Below are 27,466 nucleotides of genomic sequence, written 5' to 3'. Positions count from 1 at the left end.
CAAAGAAAAGAAGTGCTCCATATAAGAATCCCCTGCCGACGTGAGGTTTTAATCTTCAGGATTAAATGGTGTTTGAATTCCACAATAAATGCCTTTGCTGGGGAAAAGGTGCCTATTTTCTGCTTTGGAAAGAGAAAAGGCAGCTGGGCCTAAGCATTGCGTATTCAGAATACAACAGCAGCCATTCTCAGAACTTACCTGAAAATTTAAACCCAAACCCTGCCTGTGGTCTGGTGTGGCTGCCTGAAGCACCCTCAGCGGTCTGTGCCCTTTATGATGATTTCCTAAAACTGTCCAGCAACCCGAGACATCTCGCCGTTCCTTATCATTGCTTGGGTGGGTTTCCTTTTTCTGGAGAGGGCCGTGGTGTGCTGGGCACAGAGCCTTTCTGCTGATGAATTATTCAGGTTCTGTAAAAGCAGACATCGTTATCCTGGCACAGGAGGACGGCGGGGTTGCAGAAACAACAGAGGCTGCAAGCAGCAGAATGGGTCTCAGTGCTCTCCTCCCAACCACGCCCTGCGCTCAGAGTCACTAACAACACAAAAAAGAAGAAAACGCCAAAAATGCTCCTCAAGGAGCACGATGGGCAGGAGAGGAAAGGAAAGAGCTGATATGAACACTGGTCACAAATGCTTCAGCTGCTGTCTTTTCCCCTCTCCTCAGGGGTGATGGAGGGGGCTCTGCTCATATTGATCTGACCCCCGCTGCCCCTCGCAGAGCTCGTTACCGAGACAGAGAGAGAAAAACCGTGTTCAGCAGCACAACATCTTGTTAAGTTTGTAAGCTGGGGGAGCCTTCCAGCTTCCCAGCAAGCACTCGGGCACTGCCTGCTTGAACAGAGCCGAGCAGTGCTGCCCTTAATGGGGTTATTAATAACTGTCACATTCCAGGAAGGTGAAATAATGTGCTTGCCTTCTTCCATAGATTAAAATAAACCTGTGGGGAATTGTCCGAGTCCTCCTGCCCCCTCCCTCTAAAAAAAGGCACTTGCTGTTTTGTTGTAGTTACAGTTTTAGAGCTAAAGCTAACTGAAAGCCAGGAGAGGCTGCTGAACCATGGGCAAGTGTCTCAATTCCTGCCCATATGTTTAAAGTGGGAAGGTTCTGTAAAGATGCTGCTGCCATGGGCTCAGTTCCGAGTAAATCCACCAAAACAAGCTCTCGAGGGGAAAGCCAGTCCCTCAGATGGTCAGTGGGAGAGGTAAATTACACAGAGGTTATTACATTTCCAAACAGATTCCAAAAGAAGATAAAGGAAAGAAAAGGACAAGGTCTGGGGGTCCTGAGTAATGCTCAGGCAAACCCCACCCCTTCCTTGCACTGTGGGACGTTTGCAAATAGTTGTTACTGAGCTTCCCAGACTTTTTCACACTTTTTTAGAGCTCCCACCTGAGCCCTGCCTTCCTTTCCTACCACTGTCACACCCTAGGGGAGGGACCTGTCCCCATCCCTGTCCTCTCCCAGCATCTCTGAACACCCACCAGCATCTGCTGCTCCTGCCCTAGGCTTGCACAGGGGGATGCTGGAGCTCAGTCCAGCCGTGCTGCTGAGCTAAAGCAAACCTCCCTACTAGAGGGCTTGCAGACACTTTCTGATACAAGTCCTAAATTAATCCATTTCATAAAGAAAAACCCTGCCTTAAAGTCAAAAAACAAAATCAGAAATCCACCTGAACACTCTTCCCCTGGAGGCCCACTGGTGCCTTGCTCTCCATCACAAAAATAACATACTGTAAAAGACTGATTAGTCAACTGATAATTGAGTTCTTAAATGTCAAAAACAATATAGTATGAATATTCAGCAGCTCATGCCACTGAAACCTACCTGCTCAATCAACAATGACTAACAGTTTTTATCCCCATTGTTCTTTTCCAGAAATTATGTTAATTTGACTTTTCTGAGGTGATGAGCAAGGCACAGCACCTTGCAGGATAACCTGTAAGGGGCTGCTGCAGATACAACTATTGGAAAGGAGTGGTTGACACTCATCCCTGAGACCTGGGGTGGGGTGCGTGAGCCATGGCTACGACCTGGAAGACACAGGTCACGTTTTGCCTTCTGAAAGAGAAAAAACCCAGGCTGCAGACTGAAAAATGAGGCGGTGCTTTAGTGCTGCTGGAGGTTAAACGCAGCCCGAGGGTCATGGTCACAGCACGTGCCAGCCATCATTTCATTTCACAGGGGAAGGCACAGGCTGGGTTTAATTAAGGGATGCATCTCTAGTGGGTAGAGGACGTGAAGTGTTGCTGGAGCCAGATGCAACTGGCCACTCTCTCACCACGTAGGTGCCTTTTGTACTCACCACAATGGTGCATATCATCCCCAACACCCATCCCTTCAGACAAAGCAGAGCATTCCCCCTGCTGGCTGGGAGCAAGGCTGGAAGCAGCCCCTGGCTATGGGGCCCCACCCCAACCTTTGGTCCTTTTGCTGGCTCTGACAATTTTCCTGCACCAAGCCACTGATGGAGCTGGCCCTAGCTGCTCCTTTTCCCCTTGGGGTGCTGGGGATTTGAGGGACCTGCCCCACGTCTTGAGGCCCCCCCTGCACACACCAAGCCCCCTCTGAAAACACAGCCTCTGCAAAGCACCCAAAGCCCCTGGGGCACTGGGTGAGCCCCCTCCTCAGCAGCCTCCTCACTCCAGCACAATGACCCAGGGATCAACAGCCCCGGGAAGAGTGGCAGCCGTATTTCCACAGCAAAATACTCCAAAATCTCCATAGAAACCCTGACGTTGCTGTGAAAAGCACTCGCACTTGCCAGCCAGCTCTCATTAGAGATGGCAAGTATTTAAATGACTTGAAATTCACAGGGACAATGTCTTTGGAGGCAGAGCATGCAGGAACACCTCGGCGTTACCCAGAGATGGCCAGGGGAGGCTGAGCCTCCCCATTGCTGCTCACCTCCCTTGCTCCACTCCATGTCATCCCATTCCTGAAAATCTGAATACATTCACCCTTCATCTCACCCTTGTCAGGTTTTCTGTGCCATTTAAAGAACTTCCCTTCCAGGAAAAAGGCTTTCTGGGAATAGTGGTGGAGCCAGAGGAGCCTTGAGGTTGTGCCACAGGGCAGCATTTAATAAAACCACCTTCTCTGTCATCATAACTGTGACAGAACAGCACAGGAGGAAAGCAAACCGTGTGCACCACATCTCCATGGGCCACTCCAGAACCAAGGGCAGAGACATCACAGCCACAACTCATCTCGGTCCTTGCTTGGGTAAAATGCACATTTAGAGACTGAAGGCTTCCACCTTCCTAAGCTGTTTTTTAATTACTGCACAAACATGTGGCTGGACAGCCCCCTTACCCATGCCAGATTCACAGGCTCCATCTGAAGAGGTTAGCAGACATTTAGAAACAATTAGGCTCTTGGTGAGGCAGACTCAAGCAGCCCAGACTGCTCTCATTATGCTGGAGAAGGGGAAAATAAAGCCATTAGGCTCACCAGACAACCAGCCTGTTGGTTGCTGTTGTTTTTAATGATTAGTTTCTCTAACAACGCCTTCTGCCTGCAGTGGCAGAAACTCTCAGGCACACGCTCACACTCCAAGCCACTGATAGATGACAGTCCCCTGTGACCAGCCAAACCCAATCCTGATGTCTCGTGATGCTGTTCAAACAAACAGGCAACCACTGTTTGCTCCCAGCCAAGCCTCAGATGCTGCTGGGGGCACGGGGGTGTGAGCTCCCACACCTGATGGCCACCAAGGGCAGCAAGAGCAGCATCCCATGGCTGCTCTGCATCCCTGTCTGGTGCAAAACACAAATCCACCCATCCAACCTGAAGGGCTCTGCTGGGCAGCACTTGTATTCCAGCCAGAGAAGCTAGAAATGCTGGGGATTGCCTTGGTTCTCTGCAGGTTTGCCATCTCATGCCAAACCCTGCATATTGTCAGAGAAATTGTGCTGTCATGTAGTTGCAGCAGGTCCTGGGGGGGGGAAAGAGGCTTTTTCCCTGCACCAGGGGAAGGGAAGGTGACCTCCCCCACTTGCCCGAGGTAATCCCCATCCCGCCTCCCCTTGGTAGCCAGAATTGTGCTAACATACTTATGAAAAGGTGCAATGGGAGAGCGTTTCAGAGGAATAGAGCTGCAATGGGGAAAAATTAACTGCTTGCTGGTGAGATCTCGTGCTTGTTTATTCCTCTGGGCAGCACAGGAATTCTCAGCAGAACTGGAGTCATATGCAGAGTAAGCCAAGGGGAGGGGGCATCTGGCCAAGAAGACAACTATTAACTGAATTCCTTTTCCGTCCTTAAAAAGGGTATTTCACAGGCAAGATCCCTGTGCCCTTGCAGTGGCCACAGGCAAACATGTTTGGGATCAAGCATGCCCAGCTTTTACCTGATTTATCCCTTTGCTCCTCTGTTGCCTCGGCTCCTCTCCTTGTTCCCCACCCATGAGCCAGGGGTTGGTTTTCTCCTTCCGCGGGTCCTCATGCTGCCTTGTCCCTACTGTGGGAAGCAGAAAACTAGTTTAACATCTCATTTATTTTGTAGATGAGAAAGTAATTCCCTGCTGAATGATTGTCCTGAACCAACAATTCAGGAAGCAGGAATTTACAGTGCCTGCCAGAGCCTGGAGTGCATTACTGTAGGGCTGGTATATAATGGAGCTGAAATATGGTTTTTTTCTCTCCTGTTAGCCTGAAGAGAAAAGCCATTAAATATGATTAAGGTTAAGAGATTGCTAAAATTACAAACAGCCGCCATTCAATTATTTTGCTCTATAAAATGCAACACAGACTGGAGTTATTTCTCCGAAATGTGTTTTTAGAAAATAACATAACACAACTAATGTGGTTTGATGTAGCAAATCAGGTTTCAGATACTCCTCGTAATGCCAAAGTAAAAGGTTCATAATTTAACTCCAAGTTCCTAACTTCAAGTAGTCAGGTGCCTGCTGCATTAAAAAAAAGAAAAAAAGTGGGAAAAAAAAAAGAAAGAAAAATCAATCCTGCCCCAACTAATATTCCACAGAGCCATCTAAAGGTGCAGAGTCAATCAGTTTTATCACCCATTAAAGCATAAGACAGAGAAACGCAACAACTTGGTGTAACAGTCACATAGTTCTTAGGGAAAGTAAATATCTTCTATTGTTTCTGTGATTTTTGAGGCAACCCAAGATGGGTGTGAGGGCTGTGACAGGGCTGGGAGCTGCAGCTTCCCGGTGATGCCCACCACTCTTGTTCATTCTCACCCCAGCACCCCAACAATGGATGCCAAAAGTCATTTTCTGTCAGCCTTATCAAGCAGTTGAAATAAACGGGAAAAAAAAGATCTGGATGAGGATATATTGACAGCTAGAGACTGGTGGTTATTACAGTTTATAAAACATGAGGAACTGCATTATTCTGCTGAAAGCAACACAAACATGGTGGGGTCCCCAAAGGCCAGCTCTGGAGCCATTTCTAGCAGCAAGCTCAGAGCCAGATTGGCATGGCTCAGGGCCAGTGATTTCACATGTCAGGAGGGTTTGTTACCCTCTAGATGCTAATTATCCACCTGCCAGAACTTGTGTGCCTGTAGGACTGGCAGATTCCCACAATGGCCATCCCCCAGATAGCCAGCATGATGGTCGGAACAACCATTCCCTTCCACTTGTCCCAGGTTACACACCAGATCCCTTTGCAGCAGATTGCAAAGGGTTAACACGAGAGAAATAGATCATCTGATGAGTAACTGTGTGATTAGGACCCAACAGATCAATAATTTCTTCGAACCGCATACATTATTCACCCCACTAATGTGCTTACAGTCATCTCACACGCGCCCACTTCTGTACCTGTTCATTCATCAACTAAAACGCAGCAGAGAAAACAAACATCAAGGACACTTTCCAATCCCCACCACGGCTCAGCCTGGCAGGTTTAGGAACAGAAACCAGAGAACTTGTTAAAAACAGCACAACGTGACAGCTCGCCCTGAAGGAGCCGCCGGCACTGGGCAGCCCATGGCTCCTCCAGCTGGGCAGTGGCTCCACATCCCTAAATCCAAACCTTCTCCATCTCCTCAACCAGACCTAGGAGTGCCCAGGACCCCTCTGTCCACCTCTTTCATGTCCAGTCTCTCCTGATTTCTTTTTTCTTACCTAACAGCTCTTCAGTGCACACGCAGCAGTAGATAACTCTTTATCTGACAGGTAATTAGCTGCAGAAATAAAAAAAAAAGGCAAATTAAAACCAGAGCCCACATTAATAACAATGCACAAGCACATATTTGTCTGGAGGTGCACAATGAATTACTTTAATTTACAAAAAGAGCTGGGTTTATCTGCAGAGGGGAAAAGATACATCTTCATTTCTTCTCTGCTTTCAGCCTTTCCCAGTGGTTGGGGAGCAAAGCAATGCTCCATCTCCCATCCCCACCTATCCCACTCCGAGTTTGCCAGAAAAATCCACCAACAAGGTAAAGAAATGAGGCACCAAGGAGCAGAACCAGAGACCAAGGGGCGGGCTGGACTCCTTCTGGGGCGAGTGACTCCGCACTCTGGTGGCAGAGACAAGGTAGGGGCTGAGGTGAATGCTGCCATCTCCTTCAAGGCTCATTGCTTCTGAGTTTAATACTTTAGTTTGAATTTCAATTGCCTGCCCAGTAATACTCAGTTCCTAGAACCACCCTAGCCCAGTGGGCCACAGCCAGGGGAAGGAGAGTCAAGAGAAGGATTAAGCATCAGCCCTCCATGAAAGGAGCCTGCCCACCCGTGTCCCCCCTTTCTCACTCCTAGGGTGCTGGGACAGCATGGGGGTCGCTTATCCCAGGCAGGGCCCCCCAGATCTTGATGGGGATGATGCAGTCCAAGGAGGTGGGCAGGTTCTTGGGCCAGGCTCTATTTTTTTTTTTCCCTCTCAATGGAAAAGAGAAAAGCAGCTGGAATAACAGAGCTCTGAGCAAAGACACTAGTGGGGATGGGAAACCCCAGGATGACGAGGACCTGAGACTAAGCAGCAGGCTGGTGGCAGTGCCAGCCTGCTGATCCCTTCCCCAGCATGGCTGTCCCACAGCAGCTCCACTCCTATCTCCAGTGCTTGAGGCCACCACTCAGCACCACTGCATACCCAGGGCTTTCCTGGCTTAGGGGAAAGCCATTACTTCAGGATTAGGCTTCCCTCTGATTCCCATCAAAGGCGCCGGTCACCACATATTTGCTGAACACCAGACCTTTCAGGCACCATCAAAGTTAACACGGCTTGACAGATTCAGGATTAAACACCAAAGCCAGACAAATCCATACTTTCATAGGAGGCCTCAGTGGGTGCAGCAGGACAGGCAGGATTAGGAAAAGAAAAAGAGAAAAATAAAAGGAAAGAAGGAGACACACAGAAGGAATCTGGGTGCTGCTTGCACCAGGATTTATCCACACTGTGATTTATTTCCCACCAGAATGTCCCTTGGCCTGCAGGAGCTGTCCCCTTCCATCCCCCCATGGCTCCCCACTCCTCCTCATCTCCCAGCTCCTACCGAAAGACTCCAAAAGAAAATTTTGAGTCTCACGATTAAAAAATTGGCTCTGCAATGCTTTCAGCATGCATCTGTTATGCTAAAATAATCATCCTTCCTAACCATGCCCACCTGCTGTCTTTTTCAATTTTAAGTATTTCTAAGTAGCAATCAAATCAGTATAATTTGTTCTTTATCTCAGAAAAACCATTGTGAAAGAAAAATGTGACCATTATGTTACATCGGGGAAAAATACAAGCCCTTTATTTTCAGGCTTCTCTCTATGCTATCAGATCTCACAGTCGTCACTCTGCCCGGCGTGTTTAATATTGCTCAAACGAACAGGGCTCGCTTTAATCACTGCAACCTTCTCCCATCCCCGCGCTCCCTCCTCCCCCAGGTTGAGGCTTTTACTCTTTTAATTTGCACACACAAACCCTCACGTTGGTGCCCGGGTTTGCAGGAGGCAGCCCCTGGGCTTTTCGGGAGCCGGCTGCTCTCGGCAGCCTCCCTGTTGGCTGCTGTTGTGCCAGGAGCCGGGTGCCAGATCCCGGGATGCGCCAGACACAGCCACCACTCGCCGGCTGCTCCTTGGAGAGTGAAATGAAACTGGGGCAAATATTGACTCCATCATCAATTCCTGGCTTGGGATTGACCGCTGAAGTGCACCCGGGTGGCTGCAGAAACGTTCCAGCCCGTGGCTTTTGGTACAGCCTGCACGTTAGAGGTCACTGGTAAATTATTATTGATAGAGTGGCTGCAGAGGTGAGGAGGGGAGGGACCCTGCTGCAGGCAAGATCCATTCTTCTGCATGCCAAGAGCTGGCTGCCATGACCTGCTGGGCCCTTGGACCAAAACGACAGAGCAGCAGAACCTTCCATCCCTAACAGAACTTCTCTGTTTGGAGCAGAGAGGATGATCTTCCATAATCAGATTTCTTGCACGTTTCCGGGCTCAAGGGATAACCCTGCGCTCACTTCAGCTTCTTCCCATCTGTTGATTATTCAGACACCTTCCAGGTCCCCCAGATGGGCTGTGGCCACCCTGAACCCCACAAGTGTTGCTGCCAACATCCCTCCTCCTGGCCACAACGCCTTGTTCGCTCTGTCCCATGCTGCCCGGGGGACTCATTGGCAGAGGAGGGTGACAGCCAGCCTTGTGTGTCCCCTTCCCCACCTTCCCGAGCATCGCAGCAGCCGCTTGGCCACACAACAAACCTGTCTTGTCTCCATGGACCCTTCCCAGACACGGCCTCGGGGCCGGGCTACCAGAGGCACAGATGTGCTGACTGCAGCCTCCCAGCACAGCAGCTCCCCCAGGAACTGTGCCTCCCAGACTCATCCTCCAACATGAATCCCCCATAGCAGCTTGGCTAAGAATATGGGCTAAAAATAAACAATGTCCTTTTCTCCTCTCCTCCCTTCCCAAATGCTAGTTCCAACAGAAGAGCCATTTGTAGGGAAAAGTCCACCTCCTGCTGCCCAGCTTCCACCTCAGAAATAAAGACAATGACACTCTTTTCCCCCAAAACATCCATCCTCAAAAAGGGCTCAGGCTCCTAGCCTCACCAGGAGAAAAGGGAGGGGAGGGACCTACCAAGGCTACCCAGGCAGCAGTAACCACACCCAGGGCCCTGGCTCCCTCAGGTCAGGGGACAGCAGCTTTCACCAGCTGTGGGGGACTCAGCACCCACTGAACCAGGACCAAGGGGCTCCCCAGACCTCAAGGCCATCACCCACACTGCAATCCCCTCACTGCTTTGCTTCCCCATCTCTCACACACGCTCTCGCACCCAGCTCAGCCACACTTGGCAGATTCTAGTTTCCATAAATAAAAATGAAACAAACACTTAACGAGTGTCATGCATATTAATACCCTCCAGGTGAAGGTTAGCATGAGCTGTGATTGTGGCAAATCCGCATTTGATTAGATTGACTTGAAAACGGGGGAGATAAACAAGCTACAAAAGCTTAAAAATGATAGTAATGTATTCTTTTGACCTCTGCCAGTTTCTTGGTTTTCTGCACTTCAGCCTCCTTCATGCAACAGGACATTACCTGCCGCTGACACATCTGCTCACACAGACATTGGGCCATCTGAAAAAGATCCTCGAGGAAGGGAGGGACTCATCCTAGTCACTGTGCAGGGCCTGCACTGGGGTGTTGGGGTGTTGGACATGCCAGAGGTGGTGGGGCTGGGAGGGTGAGTAGCCAGGGATGGGGCTTGCACAGGGAGTTGCAGCAGGATAGTCCCCAGCCTGAGCATCCATGACAAACAAATGCTTCGGGCTGCTGCTCAGTCAACAAAGAAACATCCACACAGCATTTTAGCTGCCTCCAGCAAAAAAGAGAGTATGGACATCCCCAAATCAGCCCTCTCTCTTCCCGGCCTTTAAACATTTCAGACATCATCACTGCAGACCTCACCATTCAACCCACTGAATGCTCTTGACACGAAAAGCTCACAACCCAATGAAGCACACAAGATGATTTCTGGATGAGCTGCAGGCCACATGGGCTGAACAGGGGCTTAGATAGAGGCTTTCTCTCCGTGGAGCTTAGGCAAGGCCACCCCCCTGCAGGAAGAGGACAGTCCCTCACAGAGCTCTGCCACATCCTCCCTGTAACTTGGCTGGTTCAACCCAGGGGAGCTCTGTCCAAGGACACAACCTTGGTGCACATGGTTTCCAAGACCACTCACTGGACAGACAAAGCAGCTCCAAGTTCCCAAGTTTTCCCAGCACACCCGTCCTTACCTCCCCCTCACTCCACACCAAGCCTGACCGGTGGTTCCGACTACAGACAGCGAGCCAGCAGCTGGGTAATAAACACTAACAAAGGCAGCATGGAAGATCTAGCCACTGCCTGGAAGTTCTCCACAGGGTTCCTGCTCTGCTGCCAAGCCCAAGGTGCCATGGCTGGGGAAGCACCAGCAATGTCCTCCAGGAGATGGGCAATTATGATTCACTGGTTTCCTGTTGGTGGTGACAACGTTCATCACAGCGGTCGCCAGGAGAAGGACACTAATGAAGATGTGAGGCTGCAGCAGAGTCTGCAGCCATTTCTCAATTCATTAGCATCCTGTCACTCTGTGGGGTGACCGTGGAGACCCACGTTCCCACCTTTCACCAACACATGACAGGATAATAAAGCAACACTGCTCTCAGTCCCAGGGAAAAGCCAGATGCCTTCCTTAAGCTCAGCAGTTGGTATGTTGAATGCCTCAAATGAAAGACAAAAATCATAGAATAAAACCCCAGCACCCAACAAGCAACAAGGAAAAATCCTCTTAGAGCCTCAGAGGGAACAGCTGGGAGCCAGCAGCCACATTCCTCCATGGTGGTGAACAGGTAATTAGCAAGCCAGGAAATCTGTGTGGGTGTCCACAGGCAGGAGAGACACATGGGCTGGACATCAAGGCAGCTCCTGGCAGAGGCCAGCACCCACACACAGGCAGAAGCATCATCAACAGAGACATGGGAAAGAGAAGAGGTGGCAATGCCCAGCGAGGCATTTTGGGTTTTCCCTAGTAGTTATCCTAGAGAAAATAACCAGCTTCCTTTCTCCTGCTGCTGCCTGGCAGGGTGACATCTCCCCAATCTTCTGTAGGACCAGAAGCACACAACGCTTCACCTTATCTATTAAAAAAAACCCAGCAAACCCATAATAATCACAAATACTGATAGTGCAGGGTTTTATAAACACACCTAGCACCCTGATGCCAGTGAGACAGCGGCCATGCAGCTCACATGGTGGCAGCTCTCTGAAGGTCCAGGCAAACATCTCCTATTGTGGGTGCTCCCCACCATGGCAAGCAACCACCAGCCCTGCCCTGGGGTAGATGGATTCCAGCAGCTCAACATAATGAACAAGGCCATTTCCCTGCTGGATGGAGCAGGTAATAACACCACCGCCTCAGAAAAGATGAAGCACATCATAACCAGCTCTGAGGCTGGGAAACACCGTCCTTGGAACCATGCGATGGGCTCCTGAGGTAATGGGATAACAGATCAGCCAGGTTTGAACATCACTGCAAGCATCTTGCTCTGTTGACTTCAGCTTTCAATCCATTTCTATCACCTCGACACCTCAACTCCACTTCCCCATTCTGAACAGGGGCCATCTGTTACCAGCACACGTCCAGACGAGCTGTGAAGCTCATGCAGGTATTCACTGAATCTGCAGGAATGGGCTTTTTGCTGAGCTCTGCTCTCCTGACAGCAGTTCCATCATCTGAGAAGAGCAGCACAGTCTGAGCCACCACAGGACCCATCCTGTGGGCAGCAAACAGCCCCACAGCCATGGTCCCGAGGGGCTTGGGGCAGAGCTCTGCACCAAGCCAACAGAGATTCCTCCTCCCAGCAACACCCCCCAGCCCAGCCAAGCTTTGGGGAACACTTTGCTTTTCCCTACATCCGAGAGCAGAGCCTGCTGCTCAACTAATGCTGGACTCAGCCTGGCAAACCACAGTAGCTTTTCCAGCTGTATTTTTTTCCCTGTTAAGTCTAAGAGGAGAAAATACACCAGCTGTGTTTGGTAAGAGCTGCTTCCCCCAGAGAGGGCTGTGGGCAGGCATGCTCACAAACACAACTCCCCTTCCTTGTTTATCTCCTCACAGTTTAAGCAAGGGCTGGGGAAAATTCAGTAATATTTGGCTGAATTCCTTGTGTCTGTCAGAAAGAAATACCTCATAAATAGGGAATCATGCCAACCTGTGTCCTGCTGGGGTTTTGGGGTTTCCAGGAGTCAGGGAATCATCACGAACTTCTTCAGGCAGTTCAGTAACGAGCAGGAGGTAAAGCTTCGCCTTCCAAGACATCGCTGGCCAGGTTGCTCTCCAGAAGCAGGGAGCTCTGGACACTGGGGAGACCAGGAAGAAATTTGGACTCAGCAAGTAAAACAAAACGGACATTTTTGTTCTGCTTTTCTCGAGTGTTTCAGGTGGCAATCACTTGAACTATCCATGACCCCAGGGGCTTCTGACAGTTCTCAGGGGAGCAGCTGTGCTCCCCACGGGTCAGTCCTGTGCCCATGGCTGGGGACTGAGCCATTGCCCCCCTTCCTCCTGCCTCTGGAGACCTCAGCTGGGAGGTCACCCTGAACAGGTAGCATGGAGGGAAGATGCTTGATTCCTATGAATCCTCCAGCATTAACAGGAGCCTCCTGTGTCACTTACCATGCTCAATGTGTCACCAAGAAGGACAGAAGGTCCATGCACACTCACACAAATGGGACCTCTCCTGCTCTGATGCATGTTCCTCTTGAAAACACTCAAAAAAGAGAAACCTCACTGCCCTATCCTCCTCCAGCATGGCAGCTTGCACAAAAGCACAAGTCCATTTTCATGTTTTGGTTGGGGTTTGTTGTGGGTTTTTTTAATAATAATAAAAGACCACGCACTTACATTTAATTAAAAGTATCTACATAGGAATGAGATTAATTAATTCTCCTTCCACCCAAGAGTCCTTTCATTGTGTTCACTTAAATGAGGTTTTAAAATGTTGTCTTGTCACTGTATCTGGGCCAGTTGTCTCCAGACAACACTTGGGCTGTTATTACAGCTCCTGTTCTGCCACCCCTGTCCTCCTCAAAGGCAAGGAAGTGTGTAGGGCCAGCTCCTCTCTGCTTTGCAGGATGCTAAGAGCAAAGCTTAGGACCTGTGTGGGCACCTCTGATTTTCTGAAGAGGATCTGCTCGGACTTCTGAGAGGTGACCTCTGAGGGGGGAGAGGAAAAAAAGTCTTTGCCCACCCACGCTTCAGATAGTTCTTTAGACATGAAACATTGCCCTTCCTAAAACAACAGTAAGCACTTCTATACCTCCAAATAATCACCCCTCCTTTCCTTGGGTCTTGCTGCCCCCCTGCACCACCGGCCCCGAGCAGAAGGAGGGCTGGAAGGGTGGTCCTGCACCCCAGAGAGGAGAGGCTGCGGGGGGACCTTCACAGCAGACACAGGCTGCCAAGGTTGCCCTTGTCTCCTGCTGATTTACGCCCCTGCGGCACATACAGTCAATTGCGCGGATCACCTTGACCTTCGCCACTTCCTCTCCCCCCTAACACTCATCTTTTATTCATCCCAATTCTGAGTGAGGACTCTGCGGGCAGTCCAGGCGTCCCTGGGCGCGGGGGGTGCCTCCCCTGGCAGACAGACACCGGTACCGCGCTACTCCGCAGCCCACACGCAGCCCCCCGGCACCAGACCCGGACCCTCCCCCTACCCAAATCTGCCCGGAACAGGGTCAGGCAGAGGGAGCAGCCCCAGCCCCTCCAGCCTCCCCATCCTCCCCAGACACCGGCTGGGGGTGGAAGTTTCCAACGTCTCTTTCATGCAGCCGTTTACTCTCTGCCAGATTTATCTGCCTGCTATTAGCCTTCAGAGCTCTGATTTGTTTGCCTGTCATCTGGACAAATGTTGACGGCCCAGAAACAAGCAGGGCTTTCTTTTTTTCCTCCCTCCACACTACCCAGCGCCAGCCATAACATCAAAGGAAAAGGATGAACGAGTGACCCATAAAATAAATACAAGGCTTACAGTTTCTGATAAAGATTAAATATTGTAGGAGTCACGACTAGATAAAAGCTGGCAGAAGGAAAAGCCCAAGACCTCAACAGAGTACAAAAAAGGCAGCATATATATATATATGTACACCGATGCCTAAGGAGATGTCTTGCAGTTTTTATGGAAGGTTTGATAAACCTGAATGTGTCTCACTCCAAGCAGAATTGCATCACAAATGCACCTCAAACATGCCCCTGAGAAACCTCCAGAGAACCACAGCGGGAAGATGAACACTGGGGTGGCCTTGCCCTGTCCCGGGGGTGCACCCCAGGGTTCCCCTGTAGCAGGGCAGCACATGGGGCTCTCCCGCAGCTCCCAGTGAGTTCTGGGGAGGAGAAAAGAACTCAGAGTGGGGAAGAAAACTATGTGTAAAAAATTTAAAAATTGCATAAAATATTTTTCACTTAACCACCGGTGAGGACTCTGGGGGACAGCACCCTAGCTAAACCCGTGGAATGCAGGCAGCGAGCTATGCTTAGGAGATGCCCCTCCGAAAAACCCATCGCTGAGGGCCCTTGCATTCACACAGAGCACCCTTCACTTCGCCTTCCTGCTGCCTTTCCAAATTCGGTATCTCCAACTACCCAGGAACAAACAGGGGGGTATCTCCCCCAGCTTCATCCCCCCCTCCGACCTGCCCCCTCCACAAGGAGAAACCCACAAACACGCCAAGCACCCCCGGACCCCCCTTACCTGCAGAGCCGCATCCCCCCGACGCCGGGCGGGCGGGGCACTTAAGTACCGGCAGCTGCGGACTGGGAGAAGTGGCTCCAGCTGGGCAAGGGGGGAGGGCCCAAATTTTAACACATCCCAGAAATGATGCCTCTGACCTCTTGGGGACAAACCCGACAGGTTTGGTCAACTTCGCTCAACATCAGCCCCCTAACGTGGCATGAGCCAGGGCTGGCAGGGCCCAGGGGTGCCCTTTCAGAGGGTGCTGCTGTCCGGTATACCTAAATAATCTTGGGGGCAGGGACCTCTGCCTCATCCCTGTCCCCTGTGGGCTCCCAGAGAAGCCACCAGGCAAACACCAGGCAGATAGTTAGAGCGGCAGCACACAGAGAATTGGAGCGGCTCTCGGCAGCAAATTAGACATTTAAAAACTGAGGAGAGTGAGTGGTGAAGATTAAATGCATTATAGATTTGCTGGAGGAGAGGCGAGTGAAAGCAAAGGTAGATCATTGACACCCCTCAGGCAGCCAAGGGAAGATTTGTTTACGTACCGGTGTGTAATCAAGTAGGGATGAATGCCAGACACGGGGCCTTAATTTTTAATTTGCAATCAAGGCCACGTACACCTTTTCTTAGTCACAGAAAAACACTGCCATTCTCCCCGCTCCTGCTCAGCCCTAGCCTTACCCAGGGACAGGAAAATTGTCCAGACATAATTGGGCTGATTACAGACGGGGAAGGAAAGCTGTGGCTGCAGGAGCCCAGCTCCTCAGCAGGTCCAGGCCGCCAGTAGAGCAATGCTCTGCCCACCGTGTCCCCAGGCTGTGAGTCTGTTACCTGTGGAGGGTCTCCAGAGAACAGCGTCATCCCCTGCCCCTGGATGCTGGGCTGGAGCATGGAGCTGGATAAATTCCTCGGGGTGGACGAAAACCTGGGGCTACTGCATCCCAGCTGAAGTTGGCTCCTGTTTTAAAAGAGGGGGAGGAATCATCCGAGGTGGTGTGAAGTCTCACACTCAACTTGTGGCTAAGCCAGACTTGTCAAAAGGACTCAAGGAAGAAGTATTGATGCTATGATCTGCGCTGGGAAGTGTGGAAGAACCTGGAAAATGGGAACACCAGAGGCATGGCTTGTGCCAAATTTGTTGGGAATGGGGTGGGAATCTCACTCCAAAGGATGCTGAAAGTGCATGGGGACGTGGGGGAGAGGTGAGGGACAGCACTGGTACTTACCCTCAGGAGGTGAAGAAAGTAATTGTTGAGGTGCTCATAACAAACCAGCATGTCCAGAAAGGAACAGAGGTCAAAGGGAGTGTTGGATACCTCCATCAGGTCTTTAAAGCAGCCCCTGCTCTTCATGCAGGTGACTGGGGAAGCACTGGGGCCATGTGAGGATAGGGATCCAAAGCCTTGGCAGAAGCACTCACAGAAGGTGGAGAGCCACCAAGTGAAGCCCCCACAGCACCCAGGTGCTGGCAGAGCCAGAGGTCCCTGGGCCAGTGTCTGCAGGAAGGTTGAGCCAGCCCTGAATGAACCACAACCCCTCTCATCTGTCCTCACAAAAGCTGGGGCTGGCAGGGCTTCCACCCAGCACGCTCACAACTGGGTCCTCAAGAGGCTTTTTGTGTCCAATGCCACAGCCGTGGGGCTGCCCCTGGCTCCCTACTCCCCCGTGGGCTCGGCTCTGCCACCCACTCAGCACAGAGGAAGCACAGTATCCATCCTGGCATGGAGCCATGGGGAGCAGAGACACCTCCAGCAGCACAACTTAGCAAACTGTGATGAGGAAGAGCCTCTCCCCATTGTGAAGCACCCAGTTGCGTCCTCCAGGCATCTCATGGCAGGAGGAGTGCCCCCAAGCAGCTCAGGAAGGGGAAATAGCAGTTCCAGACCCAAACAAACCCCCAGGAAGGATAAAGGGTATTGGAAGATGCAAGGGGAACGCTGCTCTCCAGCTGCTGACAGCAAGGATAAGCCTGGAGATTAATGAACCCGGGAGGACCCTCTCTGCACTGTTTCCTCCCAGCAGGACCAAGGGTGGTGGTGTCTGGAACAGCAGGGGATAAAGAGAGCAGAAAGACATTTAGTTTTGTAACATTAATTTTTTTTTTATTAAGAAGACAGATATTTTATAGTACTTCTTTTCCTTTGTAAAAATGGGATACATGAACCAATACAAAATGTGAATGGGAACAGATGGATATGTATTTTCTTACATTGTAACATCTTCCATGGACACCTTAAAACAGAACTGGCCTAAGGGGAAAAAATAAAAAGGCCGGGTGAATAAAGAACAAGGTTGTTTAGCATCAGTTCCGTGTCCTTCATGTGTAATGCTCCTTTAAACAAGGTTGTTCTTTCTTCACGCTTCAAAATCCTAATGATCTAAAGCTGTACAAAGTAATACTCAACAATACATTTCAAACAGTGCACTGTATACTGAAGAAAAAATACATAAACCAATATACAACTAAAATTCGTAATTTGTTCTTTTTTTTTTTTTTTCATCCTCTTATTATTTTTTATTTTATTTTTTTTCCCAATGTGTGGGGCCGAAATTTCGCAATCTACCTGAGACGGAAAACACCAATCAAAAACACATGAACCTGAGACATGTCAACATCGTAAGTCAAAGTTACATTGGTAACACTGCACTACTGTACACTTCCAAAACAAAGATGGGCTGCTCGGACCCCGCACGCCGACAGACCCCCCCCGGCTCCACCCCGCCGGCCGCTTCTCACCGCCCTGTGGTTTGGTAACGGTGCCGAAGGCTCAGAAGAGCTGCGCTCACTCAACAAAAGTTGCTCGGGGAAGAAAAAATTTAAAATAATTAAAAAATAATTTAAAAGTTGTGTTTACGTGAGGTACCTCTTGTGAAAAAGGGAAAGACACGAGTTCAGCTGGAGCGGGACCCTGCTCTCGCTGCTGCTGTCGGGCTGCCCCATTCCCACAGGCCTCCCTCTGCACTGTAATGGTTCTGCCAAAAACAGTTAAAAAAATAAAACAAAAGCACTAAAATGCTCCCCCCGAAAGTCCTAAAGAAACCCCAAACCTGATGCTAAGATTAATGCTTCCTTTAAATAAATCAGCATATGTTTTCCACGGAAACACAGTAAAAAAAAAAAAAAAAAAAGGTATTGCTCAAAACCCAGATTACTCACCAAAAATAAAACCAAACCTCAGCGTATGGAATTCTAAGAACATCTTCTCACTGCGGTCTGCTACCTTACGATTCTAATTGACCTAGAGTCTCCTTGTCACCTATGGCTTTATAAGTCAGTTAGCACTATCATTTTAACACGAATTCCCACGTTTTACTGAGCAGGTAGGAATAAAAAGGCAGTTTTGCTCGTCCGGCTGCTCCCCAGATCTCGGCTCTGGGGGGTTGGAGCTGCTGCATCCTGCGGCTGCCAAGGTTGGGGGAGAGGTTGGCCAAAGATCAGGAGGGACTTTGCCTCCTCCAGCACTGCAGGGAGAGGCTGGGAGAGCACCCCAGAGAGGCGAGGGGCCAAAGCAGGACCCCCAGCCTGGCTGGGAGCAGTCCCACGGTGGGCTCAGCATCCCTCCAGGGAGGGAAGACACCCCCCGGGTCCTGGTCCCCACAGCCCTTTGCTGAGCTCCAGCCCATGTCCCAGTTGGCACCAGGGAAAGCACCTGAAAGGCGGGCGGCCACAGGCAGGTTCTGGTCGTTTGGTTCTCCAAGCCTTTGAGGGGGATGGAGGGAATGGGAGATGGGTACACACTGAACTGCAAACTACAGAATCTAAAATGTGCTGGTTCTCCTCCGATGAGCTCGAGTTCGGAACGGAAAACAGTGAAGAGAGAAAGGAACACCTTCAAAGAAACCCACCTACTCCAAGGGGTCCCAGCAGGCAGCTCCGGGAACAGAAGAGGAAAGGGGAAATGAAGAGCCACAGAAACCCGAAGGAAACTAATGCACAGAAGCCCCTCTTCTTCCCAGCCTCCCCCTGACCCCAACAAACAGAAATTAAACAAGGCACAGAATCTTCTGCAAATGACTTCACTAAACTAAATCCAAGCTGGACTTGGCCAAAAAAAGAAAACCCAAACAAACTGAGGTGTCGAACAGCAGAGTGTACTTTACGAGGAATATTTTTACACAGCAAATCCCAGACCCTCCCAGCCTCACCACTCTCCTCCCATCTGCTTTTTTTTTTTTTTCCTAAAAAAGAAAAAAAAAAGAGAGAAAAAAAAAAAAAGACACAAGCTGGTTGCAACTTCCGATATCACTGTCTCTTTAGCATTTAAATAGGGCCAGTAGTAACCATCCACAGTTGGACACCTCATAGAAACCAAGGCTGCTCTAGATGAAGTACTCTTTCTTCTCCTCGGAGTTGTTTTGTCCTCCCTCTGCGTTGATGATGGCTGTGTCTGCGTCGGCTGCATCATCTGCTCCTTTGGCTTCGTGAGTGAAGTACGTACCTGTGGGGCAAGCAGGGGCTGTGACTCCACGGGGATCTCGGCAGTGCCGGGAAGCCACCAACAGAAAGGGGAAAAACCAGGTAAACCCTGACAAAGCCAGGCTGGGGGATGGAAAACCAGTGCAGCACTGGAACATCCAGGGCTGGAGACACCCAGCCACCACACACCAGTACTGGTGTCCCTGCTCTGAAATGTGGAGGCGTGTGGCTCTCTGCAGTGTCTTACTAAGTAAAGAGTAAGAGGAGGAGCTGAGCTGGTGGAGCTCTGTGCCTCGTTACACACGCTAATTAGCTCTGCTAACAGGACTGCAAAAGGGGGAGTAGTGCTGGGCTGCTACAGCTTCTCATCCCACTCCAAAGCCCCCCAGGACATGTCCTCCCAGATAAACCAAGGGTCTCGCATCAGACAGGACACCAACACCAGTAAGGAACGGGACACACGTGCTATGTGGTCACCTTTTCCTGCCCTGGTCTTACCTTTATGTCTGGCAAAATATCGCCCTAAAATGATGAGCAGGCAAAGCATGGCAAACACCACCACGGCCACGACGCCGCCAACCACTGCATGGTCCACGCTCTGGATTGCCCCTTCCTCACCTGCACGAGAATCTGTGGAGACCAGAAGAGAAATAAGAACAGGGGATGGCTGTGGGGGCAGGCTGAAGGGGCTGGTTGCAGCTGCTCCCAGGTGGGAAAAGCCCCCCATGGGCTCTCCCGAGGAAGAGGGGAAGCGCGGAGCTATCTAGGCAGATGAGTTCAGGCAGAGGAACTGTGTCCAGAGCCGAACTGATCTGGCAGCTGGACTTGCAAAAGGTTTTTTGTCTACAAGCAGCAGCACTACGACTACGCACGTGAAAGACAGCTGGGAGAGGAGAGATGGAGGCGCCAGTGGGGATGTATTTTAGGGAATTTTCCTACAACACTCCCCAAATTTCAACCTCCCCAGGGGGCGGGGGGCCACAGGGAAGAGCAGTATCACATGGAAATATTAATTACTAGCTCTGGAAGAACATCATTAACAAGTGATCTGTCGAAAACATCTCAACTTCAGCCCAAAAGACTGCTCGACTGAAAACCAACCAGCCCAAACACGTTGGCACCCAGCCTCTCACCCACCCCAAGGGCGCCCGTGAACCTCATCACACACAACTGTGGCTGCTCATCACCGGCCGCGATGTCCGAAGGCATAAAACCTCCTAATCCAAACTATAAAAACCTCTTCAGAAGCAGATAGCGAGCAATAATAGTGCAGTGCCTCCAACTGCTTTATTTCATTTATTTAACGCCTCACCATGCAATTAGTTTTCTTTTATAAGCATCTCTCTCTTAGGACACCGTCACCCGGGAGAGGAATGACTTATTTAGCAGAGGAACAAGTCCGGAATGAACCCCGAATGAGCTATGGCCATGTACAGTGAATGTATAGCAGTGTAAACAATTTTAATTTAAGAACGCAGCTACATCAACCCTCACTGCAATCCTAATGGCAACTCAGATTTATAACGCAGTAAAAAACAATTATTCTCCCGTTGATTAATACATTAACATTTTGGAATAGAAGCTAAACCATTGTCTCTTTTTTTTTTTACTGAGTCAAGCGCGACACCTCCATTAAAATGATTTACTGGCCGTACCTTACAATTTAAGCACAGCAGCAACAGAAACGGTAAAAATCTTTTAACTTTACATGATTTGTGAAGTCATATGTGAAGGATTTACCATTTAAATCTTTCACTACAAGAAGCACACAGCCTATAAATCTGTCCCGCATGCAGCTGCCCAGACACCTCAGAGAAATGCATTTTACCAGGAAGACTGAGAGTGCAAATGCAAGTCAATTCTTAAGAAAGATTTACCTCCGTCTCCCTCCAAAGAACAGAGCAAATCTCTGAAGCCTCCACCTCTAATAATATTTGAAGTTTATCGATCAAGCGTACAGATCCGTGACAGCCAAAGGTAATGGTGCTCTTTTGAGTTGAGACCTGATACAAAGCTTGTGAGCAGCAGCCTGGGATTTACATTTTCCATCGATATTCCCAATTCTGCTCCGAGATTAAGGACTGAGGGACCTAAGTAAATAACTCGTGACTGGAAGCGCCATAAAACGCCTTTTAATTAAAACAATTTAAGGGAAAAAAAAAGCCCTCCGAGTGCTTCTTCGAGCAAGTTCTAAGAGCGGGAGCTCTGGTGGAGGCAGTGGGATGCAGGAGGAGCAGAGAGCAGCCTTGCAGGATCCTGCTCAGTAACTCACCTGACGAGCCAAAAAAGACTCCCTGCAAACCAGAAGCCTTGGCTGCCACACCACATAAATCTGAGTCCTCTCCCCGAGGTGGAAGCATGCCAGAGAAACAGGGACATGCAGTGACGGAGGGAGGGAGGGAGACTCCAACTCAGCTCCAGCTCAGCCTGCAGCTCAGAGCTCGGCTGCTCCAGCCTTCAGGACCTGCTCCCCACCAAGCACCCAGCCTGTCCCAGCTGCTCCAGACATGCTCTGCTCTGCCTTTGCTCAGCTTTTGGAAAAGAAACTTAGCACCCGGTCCCACTCGGCTGCACCCAGGAAAGGAGACAGCAGCCGCCCAGCCTGGCAGGATGGATGTCTTGGTGACATCTGGAACAGCTGAGGGGAATAAACACTCTGAGTTATGGCTCCATAATGTGCTTAGAGCAGGAGTTTGTATCAAGAGGCATTTTTTCTTAATCACCATAAATTAAAGTTCTGGAGAGATGGAGCCTGGGCACAGGCAGGGACCAAAGCCCCAGCCTCACCTCCCCTCTGCAGGAAAAACAGGCAGGAAGTCTGCCTTGAAATAAATACTCTGCATTTAGAGGTGTTAACCACCTGCACTTAGCCTAATGATATCTGCCTGAGGTGTATTCCATGTTGCATTCATTTGCTCTCCACAGATAAACGACTTGCAATTTTTCAGAAAAAAATAAAATCAAAATTTTTAAAAGCTTTTTGGCCACTACCCCCAGGCTATCGGGCCACTTCATTTTCCTGTCACTCATTCTTTCTTTGGTAATTAAAAACAAGAGTGTTTGGTCTATGGAGCAAGGAATAATTCCATAAATCTGTGCCAGAAAAGAGACTTGACCTTAAAAACTGGAATCTGCCGTCAAAAGCTGTCTCTGATTCACAAAAGCTATTCTTGCTTCATATCTATGATTAAAAAAGAAATCACAACTTTATTACTGAAGAGGGAAGAGAGGAGATGGCAGGAACTGACAAAATGCCACATTATTTGCTAATCCTAATACGTTATTCTTCCTTAAGATTTGCTTTTCTCAGCACCAATTCAATTATAGATGCTACAAATCCTTCTGACATTTAATTCCCTCTTGTCAGAGAGCAGTAAATGTATACATGCAGAGCTTTCCCATTAAGATGTTAATATATATTGGAACACACTGGCCTTTAAATCGAATAGTCAGAATTTTCCTATTAGCTTTCTGGTTTGCTTGTGGTTTCTTGGGGGCGGGAGCAGGAGGGAGGGAAGAGCAGGGAAAGGTACAGACAGGGCTGCACGTTGGGAGCAACATGCACACAGCTACTCCGTGGCTACTCCACGGCTACTTGGGACCACAGCTGCACCTGGGGGTGCGGGCTGGTGCTTTGCACGAGTCCAAAGCACCTTAAAGGAAAACTGCAGCGGTAGCAGTAAAATCCACCTGAAAAAAACTGAGGATTTGCTGCAAAAAATGAATCAAGTTCACTTTGAAAGAGCTGCGCTGCTTCCCCTGAACGCATCTATGAGCTGAGGGAGCGCAGACCTCGCCTGCAGGAGCCACAGATCTGTACAGGGACCCTGAAGTTTTCCTTTAGGCAAACATTGCAACTCATGGCATGGGGCATGGGCAGAAGAGACAAGCCCATCTGAGCAGGCTCTGCTTGACCAACACCAGACTAACAGCACTCATTCTGCAAGCTGGGAGCAACCCAGACCAGATGTTGAGCTGGTCACCTTACCTGTAAGGCCTGTCAGCCAACATCTGTATTTTAAATCTGCAGCTTCTTAGCTCTGGCTTTCTTTGCAGGGGGAGACACTTTTTTAGAAAGAAATGCATTAACGATCTCAAGTTTTCTAGCATTTTTTTTTTGCAGATGTAGTTATTTAAAAATAGCTGTGGGTGGACTGCCTCAAGAGCACAGAGAAGCTGGCAGATTTTAATAGCAAAGTCCTAACAATGTGGGTCAAGCGCTTACAGCAAGGTTGAGCTTAAGGAAGGCTTTTTCTCCTCCCAGCTACTCAGTAAAAAGGTTCCATTAGATTCTGTTTTAATGAGGGTTTAAACAAAACATATAAGTATCTGTGTATATTCTACCTTCTACTCTAAGTAGTGGCATCTCCACATTAAGAGAAAGAGAAGGCTGGACCTGGCTGACTGTATCAGCTGGCATTTAAAATCCCAATTATACCTGATCTAGAAGCTTCACACCTATTAAGATCAAACCACTGTTTTTATCTTGGGTGCTCAGCGAGGTTTCAGTGTGAGGTGCTGTAAAGCTGCAGAAGGTGTGTTTGGGATTGCCTGGCTGTGAGAGTCTGAGCAATGATGCCATTCGTCACAGGAGTGTGGTGTCAAGGTGTGCCACCCCTCTCCAATTTACTGAAGAGCAGCACTAACCTGTTTGTCGCATTGTAATTGAATTTGGTCTAATTTAAGCCAGAGAAATTGGAGGAGTTCATCCTTCCTCAATCAATAAGCTCCCCTTCAGTCAGCCATTTCAAGATCGCTTCATAAAAAAATAATGCGCTTTGTTTTCATAAACTTAATCACTATGACAGGCGCTCAATGTTTATCAGCCCTTCCCTTGGACTCCTCTCTGCTGGGAAACGGAGCCTTGCTTCCACCCGATGGCCATCGATCCATCAGCATCCCCCTTGAAGAGAGCTGCTCATCAGCTTTTGGATTAGTTAATCAACCCCCAGGCGAAGGCTGCGTGGGTCCTTCCCAGTGCTCCCTGTGCTGCAGGAGGGGTTGGGAGCGGCAGGGAGAGCGGCAGTGGGGCCGGGAGCAGCAGGGACAGCTCTGGGCACTAACTACCTGGGTGGAGGGCAAGGGATGCATTACTTAATGGCATGGTTGGCAGAGCCTCCAGTGAAGTGTTTAGCTGGACAGGAGTACCTGGAAGGAACAGCAGACTGAGCAAAGGCGGTAGCAGCAACAGCACCCGCGCAGGCAGCACCCACCTCCTTGGGACAGGATGCGGGCATGCCGCCCTGCATCCATCCCCAGGGCTTCCCATGGAGCCAGGGCAGCCTTTCCGACTGACAGTTTGGCCCCAGCACTCACCTGTACCAGTCCTGACAGCCCAAATCTGCCCACCTGCTCGAACCCAGGTCTAATTGTGGTTTCTTGGAAGCTGGGCAGGGGAACGGGGCTGGGGAGCAGAGATCTGAACAGCTCCAGGCTTGTTCTTTAGTGACACCAGGGTGTTTGCCACCTCTGGGGGTACCCCACTAACCCAGAGAGCAATAAGCAAAATACAGAATTCTTAGGGAAAAAAAAAAAAAAAAAAAAAAGTCATAAGAATGGATGCTCCAAAATGGGGGCATGGCAGTGCCCAAGGAGTGCTTGCTTCTAGCAGCAGGTGGGGGGAATTCTGACTCCCATGCCACATTCAGAAGTATGGGAACATGGAGCTCAGAAAAATGCACCAGCCAGGGGACACAGCCTCTTCATGGGGTGCTGCTCAGGGCTGGAATGGAGCTGCTCAGGGGAAGGGCAGGGCTGCTGGCACACACCCATTAAAGAGTTCCCTGGTGAAATTATTTCCCATTCCTCAACTCACCAAAAGGTGCATTTTTCTTTAAAAAATACAAAATGCAAAAACTAGCAACAATGCTTATCAGTACAAACCAATTGTCTCCCCTCCACACAGCGATGTTTAGCAGGCACCCACTGCCTCTTACCCAGGAGATCTGCAAGAATCAATATTAGCTCAGGTGTGAGACACAGACCAACCAAGCCCAGCATTTCTGACCTCTTGGCCAAAGCATCCTTATAGTGGCTCAGGGGAAGAGATGCTGTGACTGCATCAGGTGAGAGGAAAGCATTTCACAGGGGGAGATGAGGATTTGGGGATTGGCTTTTTTGGCATCAGTCTTTTCTCCATATTGGAACATGGAGCAGCATTAGACCAGGCCCCCCTGCAGGGATGTGCTAAGAAGCAGGAGGCCAAAAAATGGGGTGAGTTTCTACAAATGCCTGGGAAGACTCTGGCAAAACATGATCAGAAATTTTGATGATGTCTGTCCCACTGATAACGAACCCGTTTTGAACAGTGCAACTGCATCCACTGAAGATGCTTTTAGTCCCCAGTCTGGATCAGTTCTAATCCACAAACACCAACACCAAGGATCCGCTTCTGTAACTTCCAGCCCAGAGGATAAAAGAGGTTCAAACCATTTACCTGGTTGTGCCTCTGCTGATAAGACAATCACTGCCTTGTTCTCTCCAGTCTGATACTTGTATTATAAGAAATCACCAAGCAGCCCAGACTCAGTGCTGGCTGCAGCTGTTAAAAATGGTTTCACACAATATGGCAGGGTTGAGCATTTTACCAAGAGGAAGTTTCAAAGTTTCAATCCCACTGATCTCCAAATTAGTGTCCAAAAAAAAAATTACAGGAGAGCAGCAGCAGGGAGGAACCCAAAATGTTATGCAAGCCTCCCACCTCATTTTCAAGGGTGCCACACAGAAATGGGTGCCAAAACCAAAAAAAACACCAAAAAACAAAGGGAGCAAAATCCCAACGGAAAGCAGCGTATGTCCAAGCTGGGAGACGGAGCGTTGGAGGGATGGCTACACCACAGCAACTATACAATGTGACATGGCCAAGATGCAGAAATCCGAGTGGAACGGGAATCTAGCGGAGGAGAGCAGCGGTTTACCTACGGACTAGCCCTTACCTGAGAGATCCCCATAGTCCAGCTCCTCTGCGGAATTGGGCAACTGAGTAAAGCCTTACAAGTAAAAACAAACTCATTTTTCTCTGTGTTTTTCCAGTGACATAAAAAACCAACACACTTAAGAACTGAGGATGAATTTCTTGGGGGGGCAGGGGAGAAATAATGCATCAATCACTCGCAATCTCCTGCCAGCTTGGGCAGAGCAACTTGTGTGACAGAGTGGCAATAATTTCCTTTATTGCTGACAGAAACATTCCTCGGTCTACACTGTTGGCACACGAAACGTGGAATCCAAGTCACTCATCCATAACAGCATGCAAAGACCCCCAAACTCCATCTTTTAGTCATCAACGGGGCAAGTGCCCAATTTAGTCCAGTTTGATTTCAGTTCTATAGAAAAAGAGCAATGCAAAATTTCCTTCCAATTGACCACAGAATTCATTCTTTTTTTTGGCAGTGATGACAAGCCCAGCAATTTATCAATTATTGAACAATGCGGATCGCATTCCCAAACCGTAAGGCAGACTGTACCTGCAGGCTCTATCTCCTCCAGAAAAATCCCACAAAACCTCTTCTCGTTTCCTCACTTTGATGCATACATGGAAAAAGCATCTATCCTCAAAGCTGAGAAAGCAGTTGGGTGAGACACAAGCTTGTGACAGCATTTTTGGTCAGTGGGACCTCAGGTGGCCCTGGACACTCTGCCTGTCCCTGAAGCAGCCCAGATGTTCCTGGGGCAAGTCACCGTGGAGCCTGTCCCCACTGGAGAGCAGCAAACAGGGGGTAGATACAGAGCTCATAAAAAATAAAACTCACTTTCAGTGATGGTGTTTAAATACATTGAGTCACTTGGAAGCTACAGTGGGAATTCTCCTCTAAAGTGGGAAGCCATTTAGATTAATAGCAAGGATTTTGTTTCTGTGCTGCTCTGGGATTTCAGGGAGCCCCCTTTTTGACAAATGCAATATAGAAATATAATTGTCTGACTCACAGAGGCCTTGGACATGCAAACCTGGGCTTGGCAGAGAAGCCATTCAACTTTTATCTCACAAAAACTGCTTCTGTAGGGTCTTCTTGTTCACTTAAAAAGAACTACATTTTCTCAGTAATAAAAAGGGCAACACTGCATTTTTTATGAAGCAAAATACGTCTTTTTCAAAAGAAAATTTAACAATTTAACAATTCGGGTTCTACCTGCACCTGGTATGCTTAAAAATGTCACTGAACAGTATGAAAACCTGTTGTGAGGCATTTTAAATACATGGTAAATTACTTCTTGATTTTCCTCATTAAACTTTCATCCCAGCTATTAAAAGCCCCTTCTTTTCCCTTCTGATCAGAATGAATTCAAAGTATGCCACAACTCCTGCTCCAGAAATGAAAGGCAGCTTGTCACTCAGCTGCTGGTTCTCTGTCAAGCCTGACCCAGGTG

General features: G+C 49.3%; 1 protein-coding gene across 4 annotated transcripts in view; it reads right to left on the bottom strand.

Annotated features, from left to right (window-relative positions):
- Positions 1 to 16,759: 16,759 nt before the first annotated feature.
- CADM1 (cell adhesion molecule 1) overlaps positions 16,760 to 27,466 on the bottom strand; it is a 121,175-nt gene continuing 110,468 nt past the window's right edge. For 3 of the 4 annotated variants that reach the window (XM_030464929.1, XM_030464927.1, XM_030464928.1), the window contains 2 exons: positions 19,598 to 19,729; positions 16,760 to 19,121 (listed from right to left, as the gene is read on the bottom strand). In XM_030464929.1, the coding sequence (XP_030320789.1) occupies positions 19,003 to 19,121; positions 19,598 to 19,729 (251 nt within the window). In that variant the 3' untranslated portion in view covers positions 16,760 to 19,002. Of the gene's footprint in view, positions 19,122 to 19,597; positions 19,730 to 26,034; positions 26,089 to 27,466 lie in introns of all 4 variants that reach the window. The other variant, XM_030464930.1, reaches the window with a different exon arrangement.

The sequence above is a fragment of the Calypte anna genome, chromosome 24 (assembly GCF_003957555.1).
Source record: "Calypte anna isolate BGI_N300 chromosome 24, bCalAnn1_v1.p, whole genome shotgun sequence".
Lineage (NCBI taxonomy): Eukaryota > Metazoa > Chordata > Aves > Apodiformes > Trochilidae > Calypte > Calypte anna.
This window is presented reverse-complemented; position numbering and strand designations above follow the sequence as displayed.